Genomic DNA, 14,581 nt, shown 5'->3' with positions numbered 1-14,581 from the left:
GCTGAGAAGCAACCCCACACATGAATGGTCTCAGGATACTTTACTGTTGGCATGACACAGGACTGATGGTAGCGCTCACCTTGTCTTCTCCAGACAAACTTTTTTCCGGATGCCCCAAACAATCGGAAAGGGGATTCATCAGAGAAAATGACTTTAACCCAGTCCTCAGCAGTCCAATCCCTGTACCTTTTGCAGAATATCAGTCTGTCCCTGATGTTTTTCCTGGAGAGAAGTGGCTTCTTTGCTGCCCTTCTTGACACCAGGCCATCCTCCAAAAGTCTTCGCCTCACTGTGCGTGCAGATGCACTCACACCTGTCTGGTGCAATTCCTGAGCAAGCTCTGTACTGGTGGTGCCCCGATCCTGCAGCTGAATCAACTTTAGGAGACGGTCCTGGCGCTTGCTGGACTTTCTTGGGCGCCCTGAAGCCTTCTTCACAACAATTGAACCGCTCTCCTTGAAGTTCTTGATGTTCCGATATATGGTTGATTTAGGTGCAATCTTACTGGCAGCAATATCCTTGCCTGTGAAGCCCTTTTTGTGCAAAGCAATGATGACGGCACGTGTTTCCTTGCAGGTAACCATGATTGACAGAGCAAGAACAATGATTCCAATCATCACCCTCCTTTTGAAGCTTCCAGTCTGTTATTCGAACTCAATCAGCATGACAGAGTGATCTCCAGCCTTGTCCTCATCAACACTCACACCTGTGTTAACGAGAGAATCACTAACATGATGCCAGCTGGTCCTTTTGTAGCAGGGCTCAAATGCAGTAGAAATGTTTTTGGGGGATTCAGTTAATTTGCATGGCAAAGAGGGACTTTGCAATTAATCTGATCACTCTTCATAACATTATGGAGTATATGCAAATTGCCCTCACACAAACTGAGGCAGCAGACTTTGTGAAAATCAATAGTTGTGTCATTCTCAAAACTTTTGGCCTCGACTGTATTTCCCCAGCGCCAGATGAACTTGTGGATACCATTTTTATGTCTCGGTGTCCAGTATTAAACTTTTTTTTAAACTAGGCAAGCCAGTTAAGAACAAATTCTTATTTACAATGACGGCCTACCCCGGCCAAACCCGAACGACGTTGGGCCAATTGTGCGCCACCCTATGGGACTCCCAATCCCGGCCGGATGTGATACATCGAACCAGGGACTGTAGTGACACCTCTTGCACTGAGATGCAGTGCCTTAGACCACTGCGCCACTAGGGAGCACCGTATGAAGGGCGTTAGAAGTAGTTTCTCGAGCCAATGCTAACTAGCGTTAGTGCAGTGACTGGAAGTCTATGGGTATCTACTAGCATGCACGCCTCATTGCCAAAATCCCGAAGTATCCCTTGAATAGGCTTCCTCTTTGAACTCAAGCTTGCTATTGTAGGGAATAAAGAGATGCAGACAAAAACTGATAAAGAGAGTGAGAGGGCTAAAGAGAGTGAGACGGAAAAAGAGAGTGAGAGGGATAAAGAGAGTGAGAGGGAAAAAGAGAGTGAGAGGGATAAAGAGAGTGAGATGGCTAAAGAGAGTGAGAGGGATAGGGAGTGAGGGAAAAAGAGAGTGAGAGGGGAAAAGAGAGTGAGATGGCTAAACAGAGTGAGAGGGATAAATAGAGTGATATGGATAAAGATAGTGAGAGGGGAAAAGAGAGTGATAGGGAAAAGAGAGTGAGAGGGACTAAATAGAGTGAGGGGCTAAATAGAGTGAGAGGACAAAGAGAGTGAGAGTGATAAAAAGAGTGAGAGGGCTAAAGAGAGTGAGAGGGATAAATAAAGTGAGAGGTAAATTGATAATTGGAGGACTAAAGAGAGTGAGAGGGGAAAATAGAGTGAGGGGGCCAAATAGAGTGAGAGGACAAAAGAGAGTGAGAGTGCTAAAAAAGAGTGAGAGGGTAAAGAGAGTGAGAGGGTAAAGAGAGTGAGAGGGATAAATAGAGTTAGATGCCTAAAGAGAGTGAGAGGTAAAAAGACTGTGAGAGGCCTAAATAGAGTGAGAGGGATAAAGAGAGTGATGGCAAAAAAAGAGTGAGATGACTGAATAGAGTGAGTGGGTAAAAGAGAGTGAGAGGACTAAAGAGAGTGAGTGGGCTAAAGAGAGTGAGAGGGATAAAGAGAGTCAGAGAGAAAAAGAGAGTGAGAGGGCTAAATAAAGTGAGAGGGCTAAATAGAGTGAGGAGACTAAATAGAGGGAGACGGCTAAAGAGAGTGAGAGGGCTAAATATATTGAGATGGAAAAAGAGAGTGAGATGAAAAAAGAGAGTGAGAGGGATAAATTAAGTGAGAGGGGTAAATAAAGTGAGAGGGATAAATAGAGTGAGAGGGCTAAATAGAGTGAGAGGGTTAAATAGAGTGAGGGGCTAAATAGAGTGAGAGGACAAAAGAGAGTGAGAGTGCTAAAAAGAGTGAGAGGGGAAAAGAGAGTGGGAGGGAAAAGAGAGTGAGATGGATAAATAGAGTCAGATGCCTAAAGAGAGTAAGAGGTAAAAGGAGTGTGAGCGGGCTAAATAGAGTGAGAGGGATAAATTTAGTGAGAGGACTAAATAGAGTGAAATGGCTAAAGAGAGTGAGAGGGATAAATATAGTGAGAGTGCTAAAGAGAGTGAGAGGACTAAATAGAGTGAGACGGAAAAAGAGAGTGAGATGGAAAAGAGAGTGAGAGGGCTAAATGAAGTGAGAGGGGTAAATAAAGTGAGAGGGATAAAGAGAGTGAGATGGAAAAAGAGAGTGAGATGGAAAAAGAGAGTGAGAGTGATAAAAAGTGTGAGATGGGAAAAGAGAGTGAGAGGGAAAAAAGAGTGAGAGGGATACATATAGTTAGATGCCTAAAGAGAGTGAGAGGTAAAACGAGTGTGAGAGGGCTAAATAGAGTGAGAGGGATAAAGAGAGTGATGGCAAAAAAAGAGAGTGAGAGGACTGAATAGAGTGAATGGGTAAAAGAGAGTGAGAGGACTAAAGAGAGTGAGAGGACTAAAGAGAGTGAGTGGGCTAAAGAGAGTGAGATGGAAAAAGAGAGTGAGAGGACTAAATAGAGTGAGAGGGATAAAGAGAGTGAGAGGGATAAATAAAGTGAGAGGGCTAAATAGAGTGAGATGGCTAAATAAAGTGAGAGGGCTAAATAGAGTGAGAGGGCTAAATAGAGTGAGACGGCTAAAGAGAGTGAGAGGGATAAATAGAGTGAGATAGAAAACGAGAGTGAGATGGAAAAAGAGAGTGAGAGGGATAAATAAAGTGAGAGCGATAAATAGAGTGAGAGGGCTAAATAGAGTGAGAGGGATAAATAGAGTGAGAGTGAAAAGGAGAGTGAGTGGGCTAAATAGAGTGAGAGGACTGAATAGAGTGAGATGACTAAATAGAGTGAGAAGACTACAGAGTGAATAAACAAGGAGGGAAAGAGGGAAAAGGGAACCGGAATAGAGAGTGTAATACACTTAGAATAATCGACAACAGGCTGGCCATTAGAACCATCTTACCCAACATGCCCTTGCTTTCCTCTGACAGACACATGTCCTTCTCTGCGCTGGGCAGCACAAAGCCCACCACGAAGATCTCCACACCATCCGCCATCAGCGCCAGCCCCAGCACAAAGTACAGCGTCCACTGGAACTTCCCATGGCCACACTCCTGCAGGATGGTCTCGTACTGCTGGGCCAACTCCTCCTGATCCTTCCTCCTCTCCGCCTCGAACTGGGCCAGGTCCCTGATCTGAGCTTGGGGAGCAATCCCGTCCACCGGAACAGTTTTTCCGGACTCTGCCCGGGGGATTCCCTGGTACTCGCCCTCGTAGATCTCATCGTCTTCGTCGTGACCTTCCGTGGAGTCGCTGTGGCCGCCCTCTTCGTCGTTGGCCCGGCTGTCGTTGCGGTAGTAGCCGTCGCCATCTTGGCTCTGCTGCACGGGGTAGTCGTCATCATCGTCCTCTTCCTCGAAGCGCTTGTACGAGCGCTTGGTGTACTCGTCGGCCATTTTGTCCACGCTGCGGCCCACCTTCTTGCCCGCCTGCTTCTTCACCACCTTGGCGATGTCTTTGGCGCCGCGGATGAAGTCCTGCCGTCCGTCTCGTCCATAGCCGTCGTCCATCTTGGCTCTGGTGGTGAGGTTGGTTGCTGCTAGGAATGGGAGATATCAGGAGTGGCACAAGAGCATGGGTGTGAACTGGGGATCTCTGTGGATCTGGAATTCAGCGCCACGGACAGCTCTTTAATCAGCTACAGCCAGAATATTTTCCTCCAAATTGAGACCTGGAATGAAAGAGAGGATTCTGTTAGAATGGCACCTCCAACAGTGTAAAGAAAGTACGCAGCATCAACTGTCCATCACAGTTCTCACTCATTCTCACTCCAACTTTCAATCAAGAAATACAAACTATGGTGTTTCCATACTGTTCCAATTTTCACAAGAGTATACACCTGCGTCTGTACATGACAACTGGCCGGTGGCTCATAGTAATGGCTTCAACGGAATTATTTGGAATGGTATCGAACACATCAAACACGTGTTTGATACCATTCCATTCACTCCATTCCAGCAATTATTCTGATCCGTCCTGCCTCCTGTACGGCACATGCCACAGAAAGCCAAACTCAAGTGAAGTCAGTAACCGCATGGAGGTTCTCAATACCTGTATTCATGATTCTCAACAAATGGCCTTATTCCTATGGCAGAAGCCAGTCAGCCCACCTTATCTGACCCAATGTATTGTCCTTAAGAAGTGGACATGACAGAAGAGCCCCTGTTCTAACTCAGTGGCCTGCATTGATTGAGCACCAGTTATCTCATAGGTCTCTCCCAGCCCATCCACAGGTCACAGCATGGCATTTCCAATGGCTCTCGGCTTGAATCAAACCTTCAAGGGAACATACTGCGACACTGACGGCCCCGTTAGGAGCACTGCAATTACATTTGTTCCCAGGAAGTCTATAAAGAGACATTATTACTTCCTGTCTGACAATCTGGAGAATGGGGTGATATAAGCCTATTTGTCTAGCAGATGAATGCACTGATACGATGAGCTACTGTAGGCAATTAGGTAACACTACCAGTTTCTTTTGGGAGATAGCTTAGTCCTTCAGCTATATCCCTTTAAAAATCATCTTGTGGTATTCAGTGAACTTATGTGGCGTGGCAATAATGTTTTCTTAGTTTGTCTCGTGTCTGTCTAGTGTGGTCTAGTATGTGTCTAGTGAGTGTCTAGTGTGTATCTAGTGAGTGTCTAGTGTGGTCTAGTGTGGTCTAGCGTGGTCTAGAGTGGTCTAGTATGTGTCTAGTGAGTGTCTAGTGTGTATCTAGTGAGTGTCTAGTGTGGTCTAGTGTGTGTCTAGTGTGTGTCTAGTGTGTGTCTAGTGTGTGTCTAGTGAGTGTCTAGTGAGTGTCTAGTGAGTGTCTAGTTTGTGTCTATTGAGTGTCTAGTGTGTGTCTATTGAGTGTCTAGTGAGTGTCTAGTGTGGTCTGGTGAGTGTCTAGTGTGTATCTAGTGAGTGTCTAGTGTGTGTCTATTGTATGTCTATTGTGTGTCTATTGTGTATCTAGTGAGTGTCTAGTGTGTATCTATTGTGTGTCTGTTGTGTGTCTAGTGTTCACATCAAGGATCAAGGATCCTTGGAGGATCATATCACCTCCACCCTACCTGATACCCTAGACCCACTCCAATTTGCTTACCGCCCCAATAGGTCCACAGACGACTCAATCGCCATCACACTACACACTGTCCTATCCCATCTGAACAAGAGGAATACCTATGTAAGAATGCTGTTCATCGACTACAGCTCAGCATTTAACACCACAGTACCCTCCAAACTCGTCATTAAGCTCGAGACCCTGGGTTTTGACCCCGCCCTGTGCAACTGGGTCCTGGACTTTCTGATGGGCCACCCCCAGGTGGTGAGGGTAGGAAACAACATCTCCACCCCGCTGATCCTCAACACTGGGGCCCCACAAGGGTTCGTTCTCAGCCCTCTCCTGCACTCCCTGTTCACACATGACTGCGTGGCCATGCACGCCTCCAACTCAATCATGAAGTTTGCAGACAACACTCCAGTGGTAGGCTTGATCACCAACAACGACAAGACGGCAGGGAGGAGGTGAGGGACCTCGGAGTGTGGTGTCAGGAAAATAGCCTCACACTCAACGTCAACAAAACAAAGGAGATGATCGTGGACTTCAGGAAACAGCAGAGGGAGCAGCCCCCTATCCACATCGACGGGACAGTAGTGGAGAAGGTGGAAAGTTTTAAGTTCCTCGGTGTATATATCACGGACAAACTAGAATGGTCCACTCACACTGACAGTATGGTGAAGACGGCGCAGCAGCGCCTCTTCCTCCTCAGGAAATTGGCTAGTCACCTAAATCACTCACAAACTTTTACAGATGCACAATCGAGAACATCCTGTCGGGCTGTATCACCGCCTGGTACGGAAACTGCTCCGCCCACAACCGTAAGGTTCTCCAGAGGGTAGTGAGGTCTGCACAACGCATCACCGGGGGCAAACGACCTGCCCTCCAGGACACCTACAGCATCCGATGTCACAGGAAGGCCAAAAAGATCATCAAGGACAACAACCACCCGAGCCACTGCCTGTTCACCCCGCTATCATCCAGAAGGCGAGGTCAAAGGTACAGGTACATCAAAGCTGGGACCGTGAGACTGAAAAACAGCTTCTATCTCAAGGCCATCAGTCTGTTAAACAGCCATCACCAACATAGAGTGGCTGCTGCCAACATACAGACTGAAATCTCGGGCCACTTTAATCAGTTTAATAAATGGATTTAATAAAGGAATCACTAGTCACTTTAAATAAGGCCACTTTAACAATGACTACATATTCACATTACTCATCTCATGTGTACACTACCGTTCAAAAGTTTGGGGTCACTTAGAATTGTCCTTGTTTTTGAAAGAAAAGCAAATTGTTTGTCCATTAAAATAACATCAAATTGATCGGAAATACAGTGTAGACATTGTTAATGTTGTAAATGACTATTGTAGCTGGAAACGGCAGATGTTTGGGGGGATTATCTACATAGGCGTACAGAGGCCCATTATCAGCAACCACCACTCCTATGTTCCAATGACCAGTTGGATTAGCTAACACAACGTGCCTTTAGAAAACCCTTTTGCAATTATGTTAGCGCAGCTGAAAACTGTTGTTTTGATTAAAGAAGCAAGAAAACTGGCCTTCTTTAGACTAGTTGAGTATCTGGAGCATCAGCATTTGTGGGTTCAATTACAGTATTAAAATGGCCAGAAACAAATAACTGTCTTCTGAAACTCTTCAGTATATTCTTGTTCTGAGAAATGAAGGCCATTTCATTCAAGAAATTGCCAAAAAACTGAAGATCTCATACAACGCTGTGTACTACTCCCTTCACAGAACAGCGCAAACTGGCTCTAACCAGAATAGAAAGAGGAGCGGGAGGCCCCGGTACACAACTGAGCAAGAGAACAAGTACATTTGAATGTCTAGTTCGAGAAACAGACACCTCACAAGCCCTCAACTGGCAGCTTCATTATATAGTACCCGCAAAACACCAGTCTCAACGTCAACAGTGGAGAGGCGACTCCGGGATGTTGGCCTTCTAGTCAGAGTTGCAAAGAAAAAGCCATATCTCAGACTGGCCAATAAAAATAAAAGATTCAGATGGGCAAAAGAACACAAGCATCCCGGAGTCGCCTCTTCACTGTTGACGTTGAGACTGTTTTTTTGTGGGCATTATTTAATGAAGCTGCCAGTTGAGGACTTGTGAGGTGTCTGTTTCTCGAACTAGACATTCAAATGTACTTGTCCTCTTGCTCAGTTGTGTACTTTCTGTTCTTTCTGTTGTGTATTCCTATCGGCAACGCTAACCTGTCTGGGCTGTGCCCTTTAACCTCCCAGAGTCTCTCTGCTCCTGCTAGAGTCTCCAGAGATAGCAGGCAGGTTAAACCTTGACCCGGAGAACAAAGCCGACAGAAAAAAGGGCTGTTTACATCTGGCAGCTGAGTGGTCTGCTCTTTTCCCTGCACCTCTGTCACCATAACACACACAGGCCCGTCTAATTTGTCTCACAGAGGAATACAGCAATACAGCTAAGGGAAACAGATGCAGTCAGATTGTTAGATTAATATACAGTATCTTTAGAGAGAAAGTGTGCACACTGTTCATTGAAATCCCTGCACAATATATAGCCCAGCCTACTATACAACCTTAAAATATGATGTTTCTTTGGTGAATACTAATTTGATTATCTCAGAAATGTGACTGTATGCTGTTAGTTTGATAATAACACCAATCCCAAATGGTGGTGTGTAGGAGACAGTGTGAAGCTGATCCCTTGATAGAGTGGTGTTGGTGCCCACTAAGGCTGCCTAGTGCTATTGGATTCTCTGGCCCTTTGAAGAGGAGGAGACACAGCAGGAGAAGAGAACAGGCCTCAGGGAGGATCCATAGACCATAGCTGAACCCAATGACTATGCACACACTCTGAAATACTGTAACAGTTGGTTAGTGGCCCCCCTTTTATCTGTTAACACTATTTTACAGTCCTATTTCAGCTAGTACCTGTTAGACAAGGGGTTCTCTCTGGTGCTGTGATTCAGTACCTGGTACCTAAAAGGCACATACGTAACTACCAAGTCAACTGTGTAACAGGCTACTATTACAGCCTTACCAAACTGACTACTTCCTGTACTGTATTAGGAGTGTCCTGGTTAAGTAGCATGAGATCAGATGGGATAGAAACTGGAGGAGATGAGAGGGGGAGGGGCGAGGATGGAGGGCTGGGGAGCAGCTCACACAACAGACTGGCAGAGATCACTGAACCCAAAGGTCTTCTGGGAAGACTGGGTTTCCAAGAAACACTCACTAAGACTGAAAATGAACCCCGGAAACAACAGCAGCTATATCAGTCATCTATGACCTCTGTCTTTTCTACCAAGTCAAGGAGCAGTAATGTGCCACACATATAAAGGTCACTTTGGTGATGTCTATGCGTTGAGAATAATATTAATACAATGGATGAATACAATGGATGGAAATTATGAAATTCATATGAATATGACATATTATCCCAGCTTTGTGTCGTATGTATGACCAGTTCCTCCAAACATACACTGTATTAAAATCAAACCAAATCAAATGTTATTTGTCACATGCGCTGAATACAACAGGTGTAGACCTTACAGTGAAATGCTTACTTACAAGCCCTTAACCAACAATGCAGTTCTAAGAAAAAAAAAGAAAAAAGTAAGAGATAAAAATAACAAATAATTAAAGAGCAGCAGTAAAGTAACAATAGCGTGGCTATATACAGGGGGTACCGGCCATTTGATTAGATGTTCAGGAGTCTTATTGCGTGGGGGTAGAAGCTGTTTAGAAGCCTCTTGGACCTAGACTTGGCGCTCTGGTACCGCTTGCCGTGCGGTAGCAGAGAGAACAGTCTATGACTAGGGTGGCTGGAGTCTTCCTCTGACACCGCCTTGTATAGAGGTCCTGGATGGCAGGACGCTTGGCTGCGGTGAAGTACTGGGCCGTTTGCACTACCCTCTGTAGTGCCTTGCGGTCGGAGGCCGAGCAGTTGCCATACCAGGCAGTGATGCAACCAGTCAGGATGCCCTCGATGGTGCAGCTGTAAAACCTTTTGAAGATCTGAGGACCCATGCCAAATCTTTTCACTCCTGAGGGAGAATAGGTTTTGTCGTGCCCTCTTCACAACTGTCTTGGTGTGCTTGGACCATGTTAGTTTGTTGGTGATGTGGACGCCAAGGAACTTGAAGCTCTCAACCTGCTCCACTACAGCCCTGTCGATGAGAATGGGGGCGTGCTCATTCCTCCTTTTCCTGTAGTCCACAATCATCTCCTTTGTCTTGATCATATTGAGGGAGAGGTTGTTGTCCTTGCACTACACGGTCAGGTCTCTAACCTTCTCCCTATAGGCTGTCTCATCGTTGTCGGTGATCAGGCCTACCACTGTTGTGTCATCGGCAAACTTAGTGATGGTGTTGGAGTCGTGCCTGGCCGTGCAGTCATGAGTGAACAGGGAATACAGGAGGGGACTGAGCACGCACCCCTGAGAGGCCCCCGTGTTGAGGATCAGCGTGGCGGATGTTTTGTTACCTACCCTTGCCACCTAGGGGCGGTCCATCAGGAAGTCCAGGATCCAGTTGCAGAGGGAGGTTTTTAGTCCCCGGGTCCTTAGCTTAGTGATGATCCTTGAGGGCACGATGGTGTTGAACGCTAAGCTGTAGTCAATGAATAACATTCTCACATACAGGTGTTCCTTTTGTCCAGGTGTGAAAGGACAGTGTGCTGTGCAATAGAGATTTCATAATCTGTGGATCTGTTGGGGTGGTATGCAAATTGGAGTGGGTTTAGGGTTTTTGGGATAATGGTGTTGATGTGAGCCATGACCAGCCTTTCAAAGCATTTCATGGCTACAGACGTGAGTGCTACAGGTCGGTAGTCATTTAGGCAGGTTAACTTAGTGTTCTTGGGCACATGGACTATGGTGGTCTGCTTGAAACATGTTGGTACTACAGACTCAGACAGGGAGAGGTTGAAAATGTCATGAAGACACTTGCCAGTTGGTCAGTGCATGCTGGTAATCCATCTGGCCCTGCGGCCTTGTGAATGTTGACCTGTTTAAAGGTCTTACTCACATCGGATGCGGAGAGCGTGATCACACAGTCCGAAACAGCTGATGCTCTCACGCATGTGTCAGTGTTACTTGCCTCGAAGCAAACATTGAAGTTATTTAGCTCATCTGGTAGGCTCGTGTCACTGGGCAGCTCTTGGCCGTGCTTCCCTTTGTAGTCTGTAATTATTTGCAAGCCCTGCCACATCCGACGAGCGTCAGAGCCGGTGTAGTACGATTCGATCTCAATCCTGTATTGATGCTTTGCCTGTTTGATGGTTTGTCGGAGAGCATAGCAAGATTTCTTATAAGCTTCCGGGTTAGAGTTCCGCTCCTTGAAAGCTGCAGCTCTACCCTTTAGCTCAGTGCGAATGTTGCCTGTAGTCCATGGCTTCTGGTTGTGATATGTACGTACACTCACTGTGGGGACGTTGTCATCGATTAACTTATTGATGAAGCCAGTGAGTGAATTGGTGTACTCCTCAATGCCATCGGATGAATCCCGGAACATATTCCAGTCTGTGCTAGCAAAACAGTCCTGTAGTTTAGCATCTGCTTCATCTGACCACTTTTCAATAGACAGAGTCACTGGTGCTTCCTGGTTTAATTTTTGCTTGTAAGCAGGAATCAGGAGGATAAAATGATGGTCAGATTTGCCAAATGGAGGGCGAGGGAGAGCTTTGTACGTGTCTCTGTGTGTGGAGTAAAGGTGGTAAAGGAGTAAAGGTCCCTCTGGTTGCACATTTAACATGCTGATAGAAATTAGGTCAAACTGATTTAAGTTTCCCTGCATTAAAGTCCCCAGCCACTAGGAGCGCCGCCCCGGATGAGCATTTTCCTGTTTTCTTATGGCGGTATACAGCTCATTGAGTGAGGTTTTAGAGCCAGCATCGGTCTGTGGTGGTATGTAGACAGCTACGAAAAATACAGATGAAAACTCTCTAGGTAGATATTGTGGTCTACATCTTATCATGAGATACTCTACCTCAGGCAAGGAAAACCTCGAGGCGTCCTTAGATATCGTGCACTAGCTGTTGTTTACATATATGCATAGGAATTCACCCCGTGTCTTACCAGAGGCTGCTGTTCTATCCTGCCGATAGAGTGTATAACCCGAAAGCTGCATGTTATTAATGTCGTCGTTCAGCCACGACTCTGTCAAACATAAGATATGACAGTTTTTGATGTCCCGTTGGTAGGATATACGTGCTTTCAGTTCGTCCCATTTATTTTCCAGCGATTGCACATTGGATAACAGTACGGATGGCAAAGGCAGATTAGCCACCCGTCGCTTGATCCTCACAAGGCACCCCGATCTCTTTCTGCGAAATCTCCGTTGATTTCTCCTGCGAATGACGGGGATGAGGGCCTGTTCGGATGTTTGGAGCATATCCTTCCCGTCCGACTCATTAAAGCAAAATTCTTCATCCAATTCGAGGTGAGTAATCGCTGTTCTGATGTCCAGAAGCTCTTTTCGGTCATAAGAGACGATAGCAGCAACATTATGTACAAAATAAGTCACAAAGGCTTCCATTAGCAGATACTGTGACACTGAAACATGTTTGCATGTCAATGTAAATGAATTAGATTGCATTGAATTGCATGTTAATATTCTCTACATCATTCCTATCCTTCCTATCCTTAAGGATAGGAATGATGATGGTGTCTTAAGAATCGTTGACAGACATGTTCTCCACTTGGTTCTGGAGATGGTCTCCACCTCCCTGTTTCTTCTTCCTCTCCTTGTTCGCTGCTGGGCTAATATAGGCCAGTATATTGTATGTGGATTTGCTTCATCCACTTCACACGGTAAAGTGTGCATTAGGTGCCACCAGAGTGGTACATAGAACCCTGATTTCCATATAAATGGCAGTGAGTGAGATGGCCCCTACTAGCCCTTGAAATCCCTGCCTCTGAGTCAGACCCTATCTGCTAGCTACAGATGTAGGATCTTAATCTGATCACTCTTTTGTTGCTGAGAATTTTCCTGCACAGCAAGAAATGCAAACTTGTAGTGTATTTGAGTTTTAAAAAGTTTGTAATCTTCTAAAGTTTGTAATTTCCACTTGAATTTTCAGACTTGATTTGCCCTTACGAAAAAATTTATCAACCCCTACAAAAATGTCCATTAATTATAATCCACATAATAATTCACATTTCCTGTTGCTGTAGGATTACTTTCATACTGTAGCAAACTGGCTCAAATTAAGATCCTACATCTGTATGGCTCGAGAATCCTGAAGCCATTGCATTTAAACCAGGGTCCATTGTACCACAAGCATCTTTCATGGAAGAGAAAGCACAAGAGAGACAATCTTCCATTTCTACTGTACAGAGCTTGTGGTGCAGGTGGGAATATGAATTCTAGTAAAGCCAAAAGGCAGAACTACTTGAAAAACATAAGGAGGTAAATATGAAATGGAAATCCTCCTGTAGGACCTTTGGCAGGTGAACAAGAGCAGACATACAGTATGCATAAAACATGAGGCTTGCAGTAACAAGCAGGTTTCCCAGGGTGGGAACAACCTTGTGGTTGCATTACACATGGAGTTAGTGCGTAAAGAGGCGGAAGCTCAAGAATAGTACTATATGCTGATTTGTATGCCAGCAGCCTCTCTAAGAAAACAACATTGAATACATTGAATCATTGCATACTTTGACAACAGTGTATTAATTGGAAATGAGATTGGAAATGTGGGCTGAGAGGGAATCCAATAAATCCATGTTGATATGAATTATTTTCAAAGAAGAGAAAATTATATCATTTGAAACAGACAATGTATCAGAATATGTCGCCATGCAAAAAAACTTTTGTCCCTTGTGCTTGCCTGTATTGGTGGAGGAGTTTCCTGCCTTAACATCATTAGTGGTTAATGGGCCATAGTTTACAAGGATCCTTACACAGAATGACTCTGTTGGGAGCTGTCTGCTTTGGTAATACATCTCAATCTAGCAACCAGAGGACATATTTCATGTGTAGTCAGAGAAGATGAATGAGGCCCTCCCAGAGGACATATTTAGTTATATGTTTGGATAAGAAAACGTGACACTAAAACAGAAGAGTAAAAGCTGTATTAAACCTCCCCTACCTACTGAAATATAGTTACTCCTTACTCCCTAAAGGTCTAACCTCTGCTCCTGATCTTTAATAGTTTAAGAGGGCTATTACTCACCTACCCCATTCTAGAGACCCTGGTGTACCTTACTTTAATGGTCCACTGAGCTAAGCTATTCTGTAAAATAGCTGCTCCAAAACCAAAAGCATATTGTATCATCTCTTAGCAATCCAAGATCTTCAGGGCACATAAAACCGCCCACCTCTGCTCTTGGTCTAGAAATCTTGATCTTCACGCAGCGCCTCAATCAATCTTCTATCCCTCTCGGGGACACCAGCCGATTGGCTGGCTATCCTTTGTCTCCATGGTCACTGACTTTCACACCAGGAGCCACTCACTACTCCATCTAAATGCAATGAGCTAGCCATCACCATCAGATTACCCTTTAACCATCCCCACTACTGATAGATATGAGTAGGTACAGATAGGCTCTTTAGCCTGGAATAATAAACCATTCTCTACTTGAGAGTTATGCTGCAGCAAGTATGTGGCTGTTAGTACTAAAAACACTTGAACTAATCTGTGAGTCATGATGTGGACATTTGGCCACAACAAGACAGCAAATCCTTTTGGAAATATGCAACAACAAAGGGCTTAATATACGGGATAAACAGCAAGAAAGTCGATAAGATAACAATGTAATGAGTTATTCCAAAGTAAAGCACATCTCCTATTGGGCCTGGCATCTTTAATGAAGTGTAAATTGATAATAAATTAGGTGTCCAAAGGGAGCCGGACCAAAACCCTAGCTGTCGTTTGCCAGTGATGAAAGACTTAATTATTTAAACCTATTTCCTTCTAGTGAGCTGAGAGGATGCCAGGGGGTCAGTGGAGCTGCTCTCTACACCACACACAATACCG

The 14,581-nt window shown here is 45.1% G+C and overlaps 1 protein-coding gene across 2 annotated transcripts in view; it reads right to left on the bottom strand.

The window, feature by feature from the left end:
• The window catches only part of LOC129857499 (synaptic vesicle glycoprotein 2A-like), a 56,879-nt gene that overhangs the window by 25,752 nt on the left and 16,546 nt on the right, over nucleotides 1-14,581 (bottom strand). For both annotated transcript variants that reach the window (XM_055925822.1, XM_055925821.1), the window contains exon 2: nucleotides 3,470-4,237. In XM_055925822.1, coding sequence (XP_055781797.1) covers nucleotides 3,470-4,076 — 607 coding nt within the window. In that variant the 5' untranslated portion in view covers nucleotides 4,077-4,237. The remainder of the gene's footprint in view (nucleotides 1-3,469; nucleotides 4,238-14,581) is intronic.

Source organism: Salvelinus fontinalis, chromosome 6 (genome assembly GCF_029448725.1).
Source record: "Salvelinus fontinalis isolate EN_2023a chromosome 6, ASM2944872v1, whole genome shotgun sequence".
NCBI classification, from domain to species: domain Eukaryota; kingdom Metazoa; phylum Chordata; class Actinopteri; order Salmoniformes; family Salmonidae; genus Salvelinus; species Salvelinus fontinalis.
The sequence above is the reverse complement of the archived record's forward strand: the minus strand, read 5'-3'. Positions and strand labels throughout refer to the sequence as shown.